Source organism: Manis pentadactyla, chromosome 3 (assembly GCF_030020395.1).
Source record: "Manis pentadactyla isolate mManPen7 chromosome 3, mManPen7.hap1, whole genome shotgun sequence".
NCBI classification, from domain to species: Eukaryota; Metazoa; Chordata; class Mammalia; order Pholidota; family Manidae; genus Manis; species Manis pentadactyla.
In genome coordinates this window covers 114862545-114876468 of record NC_080021.1, presented here as the reverse complement: position 1 = coordinate 114876468, position 13924 = coordinate 114862545, and the positions used below count along the sequence as shown (strand labels likewise).

The 13924-nt window shown below is 37.8% G+C and overlaps 1 protein-coding gene across 8 annotated transcripts in view; it reads right to left on the bottom strand.

Moving 5' to 3' along the window:
- Window positions 1-13845, bottom strand: part of WAC (WW domain containing adaptor with coiled-coil) — a 96465-nt gene extending 82620 nt beyond the window's left edge. For 4 of the 8 annotated variants that reach the window (XR_008996396.1, XM_036912266.2, XM_036912267.2 and 1 more), the window contains exons 1-3: window positions 13119-13254; window positions 12690-12726; window positions 10661-10856 (exon numbers count right to left, since the gene is read on the bottom strand). Coding sequence is in view for 6 of the 8 variants with exons in the window: in XM_036912266.2 (XP_036768161.1) it covers window positions 10661-10856; window positions 12690-12726; window positions 13119-13159 (274 nt within the window). In the remaining 2 variants the exon portion in view is untranslated. Of the gene's footprint in view, window positions 1-10660; window positions 10857-12689; window positions 12727-12836; window positions 13006-13118; window positions 13255-13711 lie in introns of those variants that run through there. The other 4 variants (XM_036912268.2, XM_036912270.2, XM_036912269.2 and 1 more) reach the window with 4 other exon arrangements.
- Window positions 13846-13924: the final 79 nt, after the last annotated feature.

The following is a 13924-nucleotide window of genomic DNA, read 5'->3' as shown; positions in this document are numbered from 1 at the left end:
AGTGTCCATCACTAGATGAATGAATAAAGATGTGGTACATATACACAGTAGAATACTATTCAGCCATAAGAAAGAAACAAATCCTACCATTTGCAACAACATGGATGGAGCTGGAGGATATGCTCAGTGAAATAAGCCAGGCGGAGAAGGACAAGTACAAATCATTTCCCTCATTTGTGGAGTATAACAACAAAGCAAAACTGAAGGAACAAAACAGCAGCAGACTTACAGATGTTAAGAAGGGACTAGGGGTTACCAAAGGGGAGGGGTGGGGGAAGAGTAGGTGGGGAGGGAGGAAGAAAGGGATTGAGGGGTATTAAGATTGGCACACATGGTGGGGGGGGGCTCAGGGGGACGGCAGTGTAGCACAGAGAAGGCAAATAGTGACTCTGGCATCTTAATACACTAATGGACAGTGACTACAATGGGGTGTGATGGGAACTTGATAATATGGGTGAATGTAGTAACCACATAGTTTTTCATGTGAAACCTTCTTAAGAGTATATGTCAATACCTTAATAAAAAATTAATAAAATTTTCAAAAAATTGTAATAAAAAAAGAAAAATAAGGAGACTTGGCCTAACAAAGAAGCATATTGTGCTAAATGTGCTTTAAATCTATAACTTAAGTTGTACCACAGGAAACTAGTGATTTTTTTTTACCTACAAATAATTGCAAAATTTTAACCCAATAAAGCTATGATGAGGGGCTGCAACAGAAATGCACGTTCTACCTTTCATGAATGTTGCCCTTCTAACTGTAACAGGAAATAAAATGCACTTAGCAGGAACTACATATAGTGACCACCTTGAACACTCGTTCGTTGTTATAAACGTTTGTTTTCCCTTTGGATACCCTTCCTACTGATCTCATTAATAAAATTAAGTAAATCTGTTTAAAAAAAGAAAATGTTAAGATGTTTTTTTAACTTAACCCAGAAGTTTCCAAATTAGTGACATTTTGGTATGGTTCCCACCTAGCAAAATTCCGAACTAGGTTATAACAGCAAGAAAGAGACTACCCAATGAAAAACACAGCACATCCAAAATCTATCTAGACCCCATTTCCCTTTTTCTTGGATTCTTCCAGTATATCAGGTTCAAGACTGAGGTCTTCTTCAGCACTTCTAACCATTTAGACACCAGAATTTTTCTCTCAAAATAACTCCAATCAACTGCAATTCTCTTTAAACCTCACTTCCACCATCTTAATTCAAGTCTAAATCACCTCAAATCTACAGTACAATTAGCAGTGCTAATACATACGGCTTTATGTAAGCATAGTTAGCTCACATGCCCCAAATCAGCATACAAAAAAGGCAATTTCAAAGCCTAAATGTGTAATATGCCAATGGACCAGAACGTAAGGGTGGGGAAACAGCAGTGAATAATGTATAATCCCGTATCTGTGATAGGAATATGGTGTTGACAAAACCAAATTAAACAGGAGTAATAGCGCCCAGCAGGTCTGCTCTAGACTGACCATCTTTCCTGCACTATTGCACAATGAAAATGACAATTAATATATTAAATTCAAGAGCAAAATAAATTTTCCCCATGTCTACAGTAAAAATAATACTTTAACAATGAAATACTAAAATGAGTGCTATGTTTTGAAATCTGTTCTTCCCAGGAATCAAGAGTATCTCTAAACTGTAAGAATCAGGAACTCACCCACTCCTTGTCAAAGTAAAAATAAATAAAAATGGCCCAAAACGAAGTACTTTGTTCTACTCTTCCAAAATAACACTTACATTTAGCAGTTATAAACTATTGTAATTACACAAAAACAGAAAAATAAGGTTAATCTAGTTTAATTAACAGCCTTGTTACTTAGACCCCTAATATTGTTTATATTTAAATGTCCCATAATGAGACTTAATGTATCTATGCACATATATTAGATACAACAAATGGTTCTAAAACCCTGATAAGAAGCCAATAGGCAGCAGGGATAGCAGCAGGTATAGAAACCAGACCAAATCACCAGAAAAAGGCTGTAGGCAATAAAGAAAACTACTTCTAACAGCCTGTGATACTGTGTTCCAACTTCCCTAGTTTTTTCCATTACAATGAATGTCTTCACAATCACCAAGCACACATTTTTATGAAGTTGCAAGAGTCTGCAAAATTATTCTTCACAGGTCAATTGTAGAAATACTTTATCATAATCCTCTCCTCACCTAACCAAAATATTCCAAAATAATTTACTAGTATTGCTTTTCAGCTACCAGAAAGGCCTCGTTCTAGGAGTATAGTCTAGGTCAGAACCTTTCAGAAGATGCTAACATATGTCATACTCTTCTGGCACACAGTCACACAATTCAGAAGTAATGAAAGATTAAACGAAAAGATTAGCACTATCTAAATAGGTCAACCACACACACCCTAGTTTTCTTCTAAAATGCAATTATTCCCAAGGGTAAATTTACAAAGAACTGTTTGCTAACACCCAAGTCAGCCGAGTATACCAACCTGATGAAAGCTATTTTCCAGACAAAAATTAAATGAAATTTAGCACTGAACTGCCTTACGACAGCCTGAAGGCACAGGATGGGTATGTAGCACCAAAGATAGCTTTATCTAAAGCAATTATGGTAGCTCCAGATACTACCCAAATTTACCTTACTGGCCTGTCCAGTTGGTAACACTGATTAGAAATTTCTCAGCTGGCATTAGTTCTACTCTAGGGCATTAGATGTCCTTGCCACAAGATAGTAAATTAGTTATTGAATGCGTTAACTGCATACAAATTGTACTATCTGTGAATCAGGAAAGAAGGTGAAAGAGCAAAATCCTTTAAAACTCAAGAAAACACATTAAGGAGGAAGCAGTAGCTTGAGACCTGACACTAGGGCTGCTGACCTGACACTAACTCTTAATTAGAGGAGTAAACCTAGTAATTTCCTGTGTTCACAGCCCAAGCACAGTCCAAAAGCTCTAGAAGCATTTTAGATACAGAATTTAATTCACTGTACAACAATCCTTAGGGAGTGAACAGAAAACTCAAGTATTGGGTTTATCACCACCTAGTTCCAAGTTATCAGAGCCTTGATTTAACTACAAATGTAACTGAAAGAAGACTTCACCCATTAGTTAAGAATAAGGGATAAGTATTAACATTATCCAAGCACTAAAAAGTACTCCTACTCAGGCCCCTTAAATTGTATCAACACCAACTGTTCTGTGGAATCCACACACAAACATTAAATAAGTTAAAAAAAAAAAAAGCCCAACATAATAAAAGTCCTTCTGGTATATTCTGGCATAGGAATGTGTACTATGAAAACTACTAATGAATTCAAAATCATAGGATTTAAAGCAATTTTATTTTTCCCCTCTCTGCATTTCCTAATGTTTCTATAATAAATATGTACTATCAAAGAAAAATTTTAGTTCAAGAAGCACTATATACTTCAAGAACTGATTAACTCCAACCCTGCACAAATACAGTATTTCAGAAATCAGGCATGTACAAATTTATTTAGAGAAAGGAATATATGTAAAGCTTTTCAGACTAACATGATGATCATATTCTCCAGTACTATCCAATTCAGCAGCCACTTACCACATATGGCATTAGGCACATGAAATGTGGTTAATCCAAACCAAAATGTGCTTTAAGTGTGAAATACTGGACTTCAAAGACTACACACACACACACAAGATTGTAAACCTTACTAAGTTTTAAAAATATCCAGTCCATGTTGAAATGGTATTTTAGACGTATTATTGTAATATACTAACATTAATTCCACTGTTACATCAATATGGTTACTAGAAAACTACATACCTATGATTTTGCATTTGTGGCTCACAGTGTATTTCCACTGGACATTCTGTGCTGCTCTAGAACCTCGTTACTCACATGCAACCAGCATCACGGGCACCATCTGGTATCTTGTTTAAAAAGGCAGACCTTTGGGCCCCAGAATAGCACTGATGAACTAGAATATACATTTTTGCAAGATCCCCAGGTGATTCGTATACACATTCAAGTTCGAGAAAACCTGTTCCAGAAAACTGCAGTTTTATTTCCTCTAAATCACAATAATCCCAATATTCTTTTATCTCTTCATTTATTGAAATGCTACAGGGCTCAGGCACTGTTCTAAGCAACAGGGATTCAAGGGGGTAAAATCATTAGCAAAATAAACTCACTCCCTGTCCTGGTGGAGCTTATATTCCCCAGAACAAGAAAAAATAAACTAAAATACAATCAGCTTTGTTATTAGCATTTGTTTTTAAAATGCAAATTTGTTTAAGCACTGTTGATATATCAAGAAAGTATTTGAGCTTAACATAAATTTTCCACTTGCTTATGAGCTGATTTCACCTGTGAGAAATACAAGCTGCAGCCAAGTGAGCCAAGCTACATAAGGAATTTACAAAGCACACAGATGCACATACCTCAAACATCTGCCAGCTACTTCAGTTCACTGTATGAATTATGAATCATATCCATCCACAAGTGGTGTTACAACTTTCAAAGGGTTATTTCAGATAAGCATCCTTCCATCACTTCACAGTAATTCACAAGCTGCAACCCTTCCAACAGATGTTCACTTACACAAGCTAACTTAAGGACTTTGTCAAGGTAAAGCACCATGTTTATTATATTAACATATTCTTTAATCATTTCATATTACACTATAACTTTTGTTAGGTTCCTACTCTTCTGTGTGTCAATGACAATGCTTTTTAATATTGTGCCCCTAACCATAACTTCCACATAAATCCTGTGGTGCAATTTTGCATAGCATGGTGACTTTTAGGAAGACGTGTGTCACATTGTAACAGAATGACTGTAAATAAATAACATCGTCACTTAAGGACAAAGAAGGAAAAGACAGTGATGGGGATGGTTGTTTCAGAGTGAGCGAAAAGGATAAGGAAGGCCTCTATGAGTGTGACATTTAAGAAGACACGTTACTGAAATGAGAGTTCACCAGGAATACAAAAAGATGTACATCCCAGGAAGAAGCATAATGTACAGCATCTTAGAAACAGAAACAGCATTCTTCCTATAGGACCACTCTGGACAGAGCAGCACAAACAAGAGGAAGAGTGGGAGGTGAAGAAGTTAAATACCCAGACACCAGAATTACACAAGGTCTTTTCTAGGCCTTGATAAGTTATACTTACTGGAGGGTTTTGAGCATGAGAGAGATGGAAGCTAATGAGCATTTATTTTAACTGGACCATTCTGACTATTGTGGACTGTGGGGGTCAAGTAACTGGGTGAAGCAAAAAAGATGCAGGGACACCATTCAGGAGGCTCTTGTAGAGTCCAGGTAAGAGGCATGGTAGCCAGGACTACAACAGTTGTATTTTAAGTATTGACAAGTTATACTTGGAGTATAATTTGAAGGTAGAGGTAAGGTTGTGCGTACAGCAGAGACTTGCTTTCTAGTTTCAACAACAGTAGGCTAAATACTTTAATTGGATTATGCTTTCATCAGCAAAACAGAAATAATCCTGATCAGCAATTTGCAAAGGGTTAACATTTTTAAAAGCTTTAAAAATTATGAAGTACAACATAAATCATAAGAAAGGAGATCCTTCATAGATATAGCTCAAGCCTTAAATAATTTTTTGAAATGACTGACAAGTAGTATCTCCAGTACTTAGAGTCCCAGAAGCCCAATACAGATACAGATGACTCCCAAGCTACAGAATCCCTAGATGCCACAGCTCAATGCTATCATCACTCTTTCCAGCATCAAAAAATGTAAAATTATATCCATTAAAACAGATGCTTAACAGAGAGATAAGATACATAAATTTTCTTTAAATTATGGACCCAAATCCTAAGTATGTAACACCAACAACTTACATCTTGCACAACTTAAAAACAGTTCAATTTAAGACTGACTTAAAAGATCAGTGAACCACTTTGAAATATTTTTGGTTGTGAAACAGAAATACTATTACATCATAAACACATAATAACTATCTCTTTAAAAATAACCAGAATGTTAAAATGTGATGACAGTGAGACAAATGACATATGTGTTCATATACATGCACAAAAGTTTAGAGTATATATTTTCTGAACCTAAGGAAAAAAAATACTAGGGAGTTGAAATTTTAAGACTATCAGCCAACCTTATTCTCTTGAAGTGAATACCTGTTTGCTGTGGTTTTTTAATTGACCTAAGGAAATCCAATGCAAACATATTTGCCTAGTTTACTCTGTTACTATAAAGCATGGACCAATAAAATAGGTTATATATAGCTCCTATTTTCACTACAGAAAAATACTTAGCATTAGTCAATGGTACTGAAATCCAAGTATTAGTCAATTTTAGATTCTTTGTGAAATTTTCAAGTTGCTTTGGAAACAAGTGTCTGAATGTTAAGAGCTTGAGAAAAATGGCTTCTTCATACTGAAAATTTTGACAAGCTTTCACATTAAAACTTAAGTTTGACAAGTAAAACAATGACATGTAGTAACTGGGTCTAGAACTACTACACACATACACTGTAGCAAAGTCAATGCCCTGGCTTTGATATTGTACTATCATTAGGTAAGATGTAACCACTGGGGTAGTTTGGTAAAAGCATTGAGGATACAAGCAAAATCATCTTTATGTATAATAAACACACAACAAATAAGCTTTTATGCCTAAATGTTTCATCTCTGACAGTGTATACAATTTACCAGCCTTTCTAGACTTCACTCTGCCACTATTCGTTCAATTTTATACAAATAAAGTTCTCATTTGTAAAACTATTAAACAAGGATTCTACCTGTTCTATCCACCCTCCAATGTCAACATGAGGATCAAATGAAACTTCATTTTCAAAGTACTTTCCAACTTTACAAATGCAAAGCGTATTTCATTTAATTCAAAATGTAGTTATCTGAATAATCAGAAGGCCATATATTATAAAAGTATCAGTCTACTATAAAACATGCGAAGATTGAAACATTACTAAATTATATTTTAAAAACTATAAAAATACCAATTATCCCCAAATGGTCCCTACTGAACAATTCCTTCAGGTAGTACAGTAACATGTTTGAAAATTAGATGAAAATACATTTCCAAATTTCTCCAGATATGGCTAAATGACAAGATAAAAACTTTGAAATCTAAAAACAGTGGTTACCAAACCACTAAAGGCAATTTTCCTTTGTACTCATATATCTAAATGCTAACTAAAAAGCTACACAAATTTATTAAAGTACCCATAAAGACTATTTTTCAGTTAATTAACTGAACAAAGCTACCACCCCAAAAACATGTTCCTAACAAGTATTCCAAATACATCTATTAAGTTTCTTACAGTTAATTCAGAGACGTATGATGAGAAGAATGGGACAACCCCCAAGAGGCTGGAATTCTGTATAACAGCTTTACAGAGTATCTGTAAAAACATCCTCATTACTGAACTTATTTATACTATCATCATCCTGAAATTTGAAGTTGGTAAATTTTACTTGGTAAAAGAATCATTTCGAACCAGTCCCCAAGAAAAAAATGTATTTAACCAAATGGAAAGAGTTTTAAAATTCTATATAAGTACAAATTCAACCTGTTTTGAATGTCCATGTTTCTGAGGTTTGCACGTCAGCTGCACCTTTAAAAAACATGCCTAAGCTACACAGATCTAATGATTGTACCTTAAGATCCTTGCTTTTGGTTATTTTAAACAAAAGAATGCATGTTTTGCAGACAGATCACAGAATATATAAGAAATAACTTACTTCACCTAGTTAAAGAATCTTTTAAATTATACTGTAACACAATGTCCCTTAATTTACAGTAATCTACATTCTCTTTAATAAACCCTAGAGGAGAAAATCTCTCTTAACTGTACATACTATATTATAATGCCTCTCCTGAAGATTTCTAGGACTGATAATCCTTCTTAATCCTTGCTTTCTTACTTTTTATAGTTTATCTAAAGTCCTGTTACATATTATTTCTGAACCAGCACTTTTCAAGGAAATCTAAGGCGCCATTAAAAAGTCTTGTTATTACTAGAAAAAAGTATGTTGTGATGTGGATAAATGCCAGTATAGCCTAATCCTGAGAAAGACAAACACATCTTATGAGTTCCACATATTTAACTTGCTATGTAAAATGCAAGTTACAAATCATAGCACTTTAAGTCTTGAGTTATTAGATATTCACTAAAGTCAGATTTTTTAAAAATCCAAATGGAAAAGCAACAAATCTGAAATTAGTTCAATAAATACAGTAACCTGTTCTTATACTGTTACTTATACATGCTGAGCATACAGATAACGTAACTCACTTGCATTTGACTTTGGATAATGATTCTGACTCTACATATATGAATCTTTTACCTGTATGTATTTGAATTCAAATTTATTGAAAGACAAAAATCTAAAGGACTATAAATGCCAATAATAAAATTATTCATATGAACTGAAAAAGCTTACTTTTAAACATATCTTAGCAATAAAAGAAAATCTGGAGTCTAAGCATAATGACTAAACATGTAAGTATTAAATGAGGGAAAAATCACCACTTAACATCTTTAAAAGGCAGAAGTAACATCAAAGATGCACTCTGAACTCCAGAATGAACATCTCCTACATTACAGTATTCATTATTATTCTTACTAATTTAAGGGAATACGGCTGCCAGTTATCTCAGAGATGGTACAGACAAGAATGGAGTTACAGTATTAGTTAAAAGGCTCCAAAGGGAGAAACACACACGGCTAAAAAGCAAATGAGAAAGTGGGGCCTAACTCAGCAAACAACTAGATCAAAAAATTAAGTCTCTTACAAACGGAGCTAAGGAAAAATCAGCAAGCAAATACAAATAAAAAAGAAACTAAAAGCCAACGAGAAGAGTTATCTGGAGTTCACACAGGAAGCAAAATTAACAATCAAAATGAAAAAAAAAGTACAGAAAAAGCAAGCAGCTAAACCACCACCAGCTTTCAAGAGTGAGGGTCTTTAATAGCTTCAAAGCCAAGACCACATCTTTACTTCCAAGGAATATCACAAAACTTGCATACAGTGCAATGTTTGTTGAATGAATAAGCAACAACATTCTTGGGATTATCTCACCCGTAAAAGAATTTATCAGGCATGATTCTGTGTATGAAAGCATTTACAGAAGATTCCTAGAGCACCTAAACTGACTTCTTCCTGGATCTGGGGATAGATGATAGATTAACCAGATCATATTCTCTAAAAAAGAACCTGACATACTTATGCATAAGGAGATGAGGTACCACATCCTATTTTGTCACCATCACCAAAATTGTCACAAGAAAGCACAATACAGTGCAGACAGTGGCTGCTTTTCAAAAGCTAACATTTGAAATGAAATCCACTACAGAATAGTGGTTGATAATATCATCCCAGACTATACATTAATACTATAGAAAATTTACCCACAATTGAAAATTGCAATAGTTTAAGAAAATTTGCCTAACGACTCTTAACACTTTAATAGCCAAACCTACCTGCTCTTACAAAAATAATTTATCTGCAGAAACAGCACAAAGCTGTATGTATATTCAACCAAGAACTCTTTATTTTCCTCCCATTAAATAAACATCCAAATTATTCCAACCCAATGCAATCTTCTGACCACTATTAATTTCCTCAACCTAATAATTACATACAGAGGAAGCCAGTGTCTCAAAATCTGACCACACTTATTAAAATTGACTGCTACCCTAGGAACCAAGAGAGGACCAAAAGATGCAGGAAATTTTTTTTTAAGTGAGCGAAGAACTGAGAAGCTAGCTACCTGACAATCTGAGGCAGAAAACCACAGGGTACTCAAACTATTTCCTTAGAAGCTTACTACTATTATGTATTTACTTCAAACATGTTAACTATTGAGTAATACAAAATCTTACAGTGGGAAAAAATATGGATATCTTAATGACCTCAGTGAAACTTGTTTGTTCCTCAATGCATGCTTCAAACATGAAATTTTACTATTTTGGTAAACTTTGGCCAAGTTAAGTCTGAAAATAGTTACTATTTAACTGAGTTTTTCTCAACCTCCTACAAGATCTTTAAGCAAGGTAATAACTGTAGGTTAACAACAATGAACAAAACACATGAAGCTACCTTTTAAAAAGTTGAGTATTTGAATGGAGTTTAGAAATTACATTAAGATGATCCTGGAGAACATGGAAAATGGTACTTTAAATGTTTACTACAAAAACCCAAAAGGGTATCCTGAATCACTTTTTTTTAAAACCTGTGAACTGTCTCAAAAACTTACTAGGTTTTTAAATTCATAATTTATCATTAAAAAACACATTTAAATTCCTTAAAAAATAAATTTAGGCACCATCAAGGACCTCAAAATAAACTAAGCCAAAAAAATTGAAATGTTTACTTGGAAAGGTGAAAGTTCCTTCCTTGGAAAAATGTCCTGCATTTCTCTCTTTATTAACACATTTGGTAAACTACACTCATAAGTGTATTCTCTTAGTATCCATTATACCGGGGTCCATTTTAAGATGCTCAGGTCAGCACATTATTTCTATAGTAACCTGTTTAGGAAATCAAATAAATTGATAGAAATAAAATATTGCGATGACATAACCATATGGTAAAGTCCACAAGCTGGAAATACTTCTGCCACCTATCATTTTATATAGAGCTTTTGTTAAATACATGTAAAAGTTTCAACAAAAAGCTACTCACCACCATCCCTCTCTCTAACTCTGTGAATATGCACATTTTTGGCCTTACTGTGACCTGTGCTGTCACTATATTTGTTTTCAGGACTATCAGATCTCCGCAACATTTTATTTGGTGGTGAAGGATCTGCGGCGTCTCGCATTTTTTCATGTCTGTGATCGCCACTACTGGGGTGACTCTTCGATGAATACTTAAGTGCCTGTAAAACATCACCCCCCCCAAAAAAAGAGAGAAAGAATTGAAACTTTAAACTTAACTTCCTAAATCAATTTTATGATAAAATTTGGTGTATTAACTTCACAAAGTTTCATGAATTTATATCAGTAAAATTAAATTTCCATTTTCAATTCTGCCATTAAGTTATTCAAAGTCTAAATGTCTAAGAGTTATTTTAAGACTCTTCATACAAAACACACCACCATGTTTTAAAAAGAAAATCCACTCCATTAGTATCTTGAAAATATAAGAAATCAAATATTTTGGTAAATTAATTACTCAACAAATTTTTCTGGTAATTTTAATCTAAAGAAAAGTAGAAACTGAGTACCACCATAATCAATTTTTGCCCTACAACGAATATGCACAGACACAAGTAAAAATATCGTGAGCACGTTACTGCAAAACTACAAAAAAGCATCAGATTCTCTAATTCTTAGATTCAAATAAAGCATTTCAGACCTCAACTTACCTACTTTTGCGGCTGTCAGAAATATGAAGGCATAAAAATGTAGGCCAATACTTGTAACATAATGGAACTTACTGAACTCCCTCACAATAATGGTTTAGTTTTAATACATATTTAACAGTTTTTTACAAGGTGTAATTAATATGCTTTTACAGAGCTGGATTCAGTAAGGTTTAATCCTTGACTTATCCAAAGATAATGAACAGTTTTACACACCAGACACCTAGGGTTTGCAACTTGAGCTTTAACAATTCATGCTAGCCAGTAATAGAGCTATCGGCTTAGAAACCTGCTCTCCTATCCTTTAAGTGATTACATGTAGAAAGTATTTACAATTGACCCTTGAACAGCACATGTGGTTAGGGGGCACCAACTCCAGCAGTGGAATACCCAGGATAACTTTTGACTCCCCAAAAACTTAATAAAGCCTTCTACTGATTGTATGATAGTAAATGATGGACAAGTATTTACATGAATTTTACACATTCAGGACACACCTAGCTTTTTCTTAGCATCTTCACTATTTCTAGGCTATGCAATTCATCTGCACGTTTTTTCATATTGTCGCAAATCTCCAGACTTCTAATTACTTATTGAAAAAAATCCGTGTATAAGTGGCCCCACACTTTCAAATCCATGTAGTTCAAAGGCCAACTGTAGTTCTGGTGTCATTTCATACTTACCAAGCATTCATGAAATTTTTCATCCTGAGAACAGGGGCCACTTCTAACAGTTTCTAAAAACTTTACCTGCAGCAACTAAGTAACAAAAAGGAACCTAGAACCACCTACGTTAGAATGAATTATCCAAGTATCCAAAGATCCCAATTCTTAGTGAAACAAGAACACTTATCTTTCACTGGTAAGGCAGATATTTGCACACACACAAAAATTAAGATTGGAAGGAATAGTGGTTTACAACATACTTAAGAGTTGCAAATCAGTTAATTGTTTATTCCCAGGGTTCTCATCTCATTTTAATATCTTTACATTTGTGGTTCCCTAATAGTACAAATAAGTATGGCTCAGAAGTCATCTATCCCCTCAGCCCATCGATTCCTTTACACCCAAATAATCAAGTCGGGTCCTTCATGGCTGAGAATGATTTCCCCTCCTCACTAAAAAACCTGAACTTCCTCCAATCACCTGTCAAAGTAAGTCACTAAACCTTGCTGGAGAGCGCTAAATGGGGCCAAACACCAAATTTTAAGGGGCCCTGCGGTTCTAGTTTCGGATTTCTTGCACCGAAAGGCCTGTAGCGACTTCTGAAGCCTGCGCTCGAGTAGCAGTTCCTCCCTTCCCCCAACGTCCCCCCACCCACCCCCTCCACCCCGGCCTCGGCTGGTACCTGGTAAGGCTGCGAGTCCCCCCTCCGGTCGTGACAGCTGAAAAACAGGAAGAGAGACAACGACATAAGACATCTGGTGCGGGGAGAGGAAGAAAACGGGTACCCCCCCCTCAGGGCCCCTCCCCGCGGGAGTTCTACCGAACGTACCGGCGACGAGCCCACACTCACTCACGCACACACACGCACACGGCCCGAAGGCGGCAACGAGCGCCAAACGCCGCGAACCCGGCCCTCCGCTCTCGCCGCGCTCACTTCGTGCCCGCCGCCCGCGCGGCTCCTCCTCCCCAGCCCGATCCGGATCAGGGTTAACAACAAAAATGGCGGCTCGGCCAGCACCAGATAAGGAGGAACAGCCCCCCCCACCTCCACCCGCGCCGCCGCCGCCCCCCGCACCGCTGCGGCCGGGCCCGAAATGAAAAGACGATTTACCCATCACTGAGTCTCTGCTGTTTCCTCGCATACATTACCATCAATGCCCGGCCTGTGAGCGTGTGTCGGGGAGGGGGGAGAGCGGCCGCGAGGGGCGGGCGGGCGCGCAGGCGGCGGGCGGGCGGCACCACCGGCACCAGGGCCCAGCGCGCCCTCTGCGACTCTCAGCACTTCCCGTTACTGGCGCTGGCGACCCCGGGCCATCTCCCTCCTCCGACACCACGCTCGCTCAGCTCGGGCAGCAGCGCCAACTACGCGGCGGCAGCGGCGAACCGGGGGGAGGGGGGCAAGAAGACGAGTCCGGCTCGGGCCCGCGGAGAGCGACTGCCTCCTTCGCCTTCTCCTCCTCCTGCTCTGCCGCCTCCTCCCCTCCTCCCCCCGCCGCTGCCGCTGCCTGGTCCTTCTCCCCCTCCTGCCGCCGCCGCCGCCGCCGCCGCCGCTGGTGCCGCCGCTGCCGCTCCACCAACTACATCCGGGCAATTCGGACTCTGCGGCCTTCGGAAAACCTCGGCAGTTTCCGCTGCGCCCCTCCTCTCCTAGCCTCTGCCTTCCTCCCCACCCCGCGCAGCTCGGGAACGCCGCCTTCGGCAAACCTCGGCTGTCCCCGGCCTTCCTCTTCCTCCGAGGCCTGGCTCGCCTCCTCGCTAACCGTCCTCTCTTTCCGGTTGCCGCCGCTTTTCCTCACGCGCAAGGCAGACCGCCGACTTTCCAGTTTAGGGATAGTCCTGTTCGGGGACCGGCTCCAGGCTAGTCCCAGGGACGCCGGCGTGCGCGGGGAGGGAGCCGCTTTCTGGAGGAGGACGGTG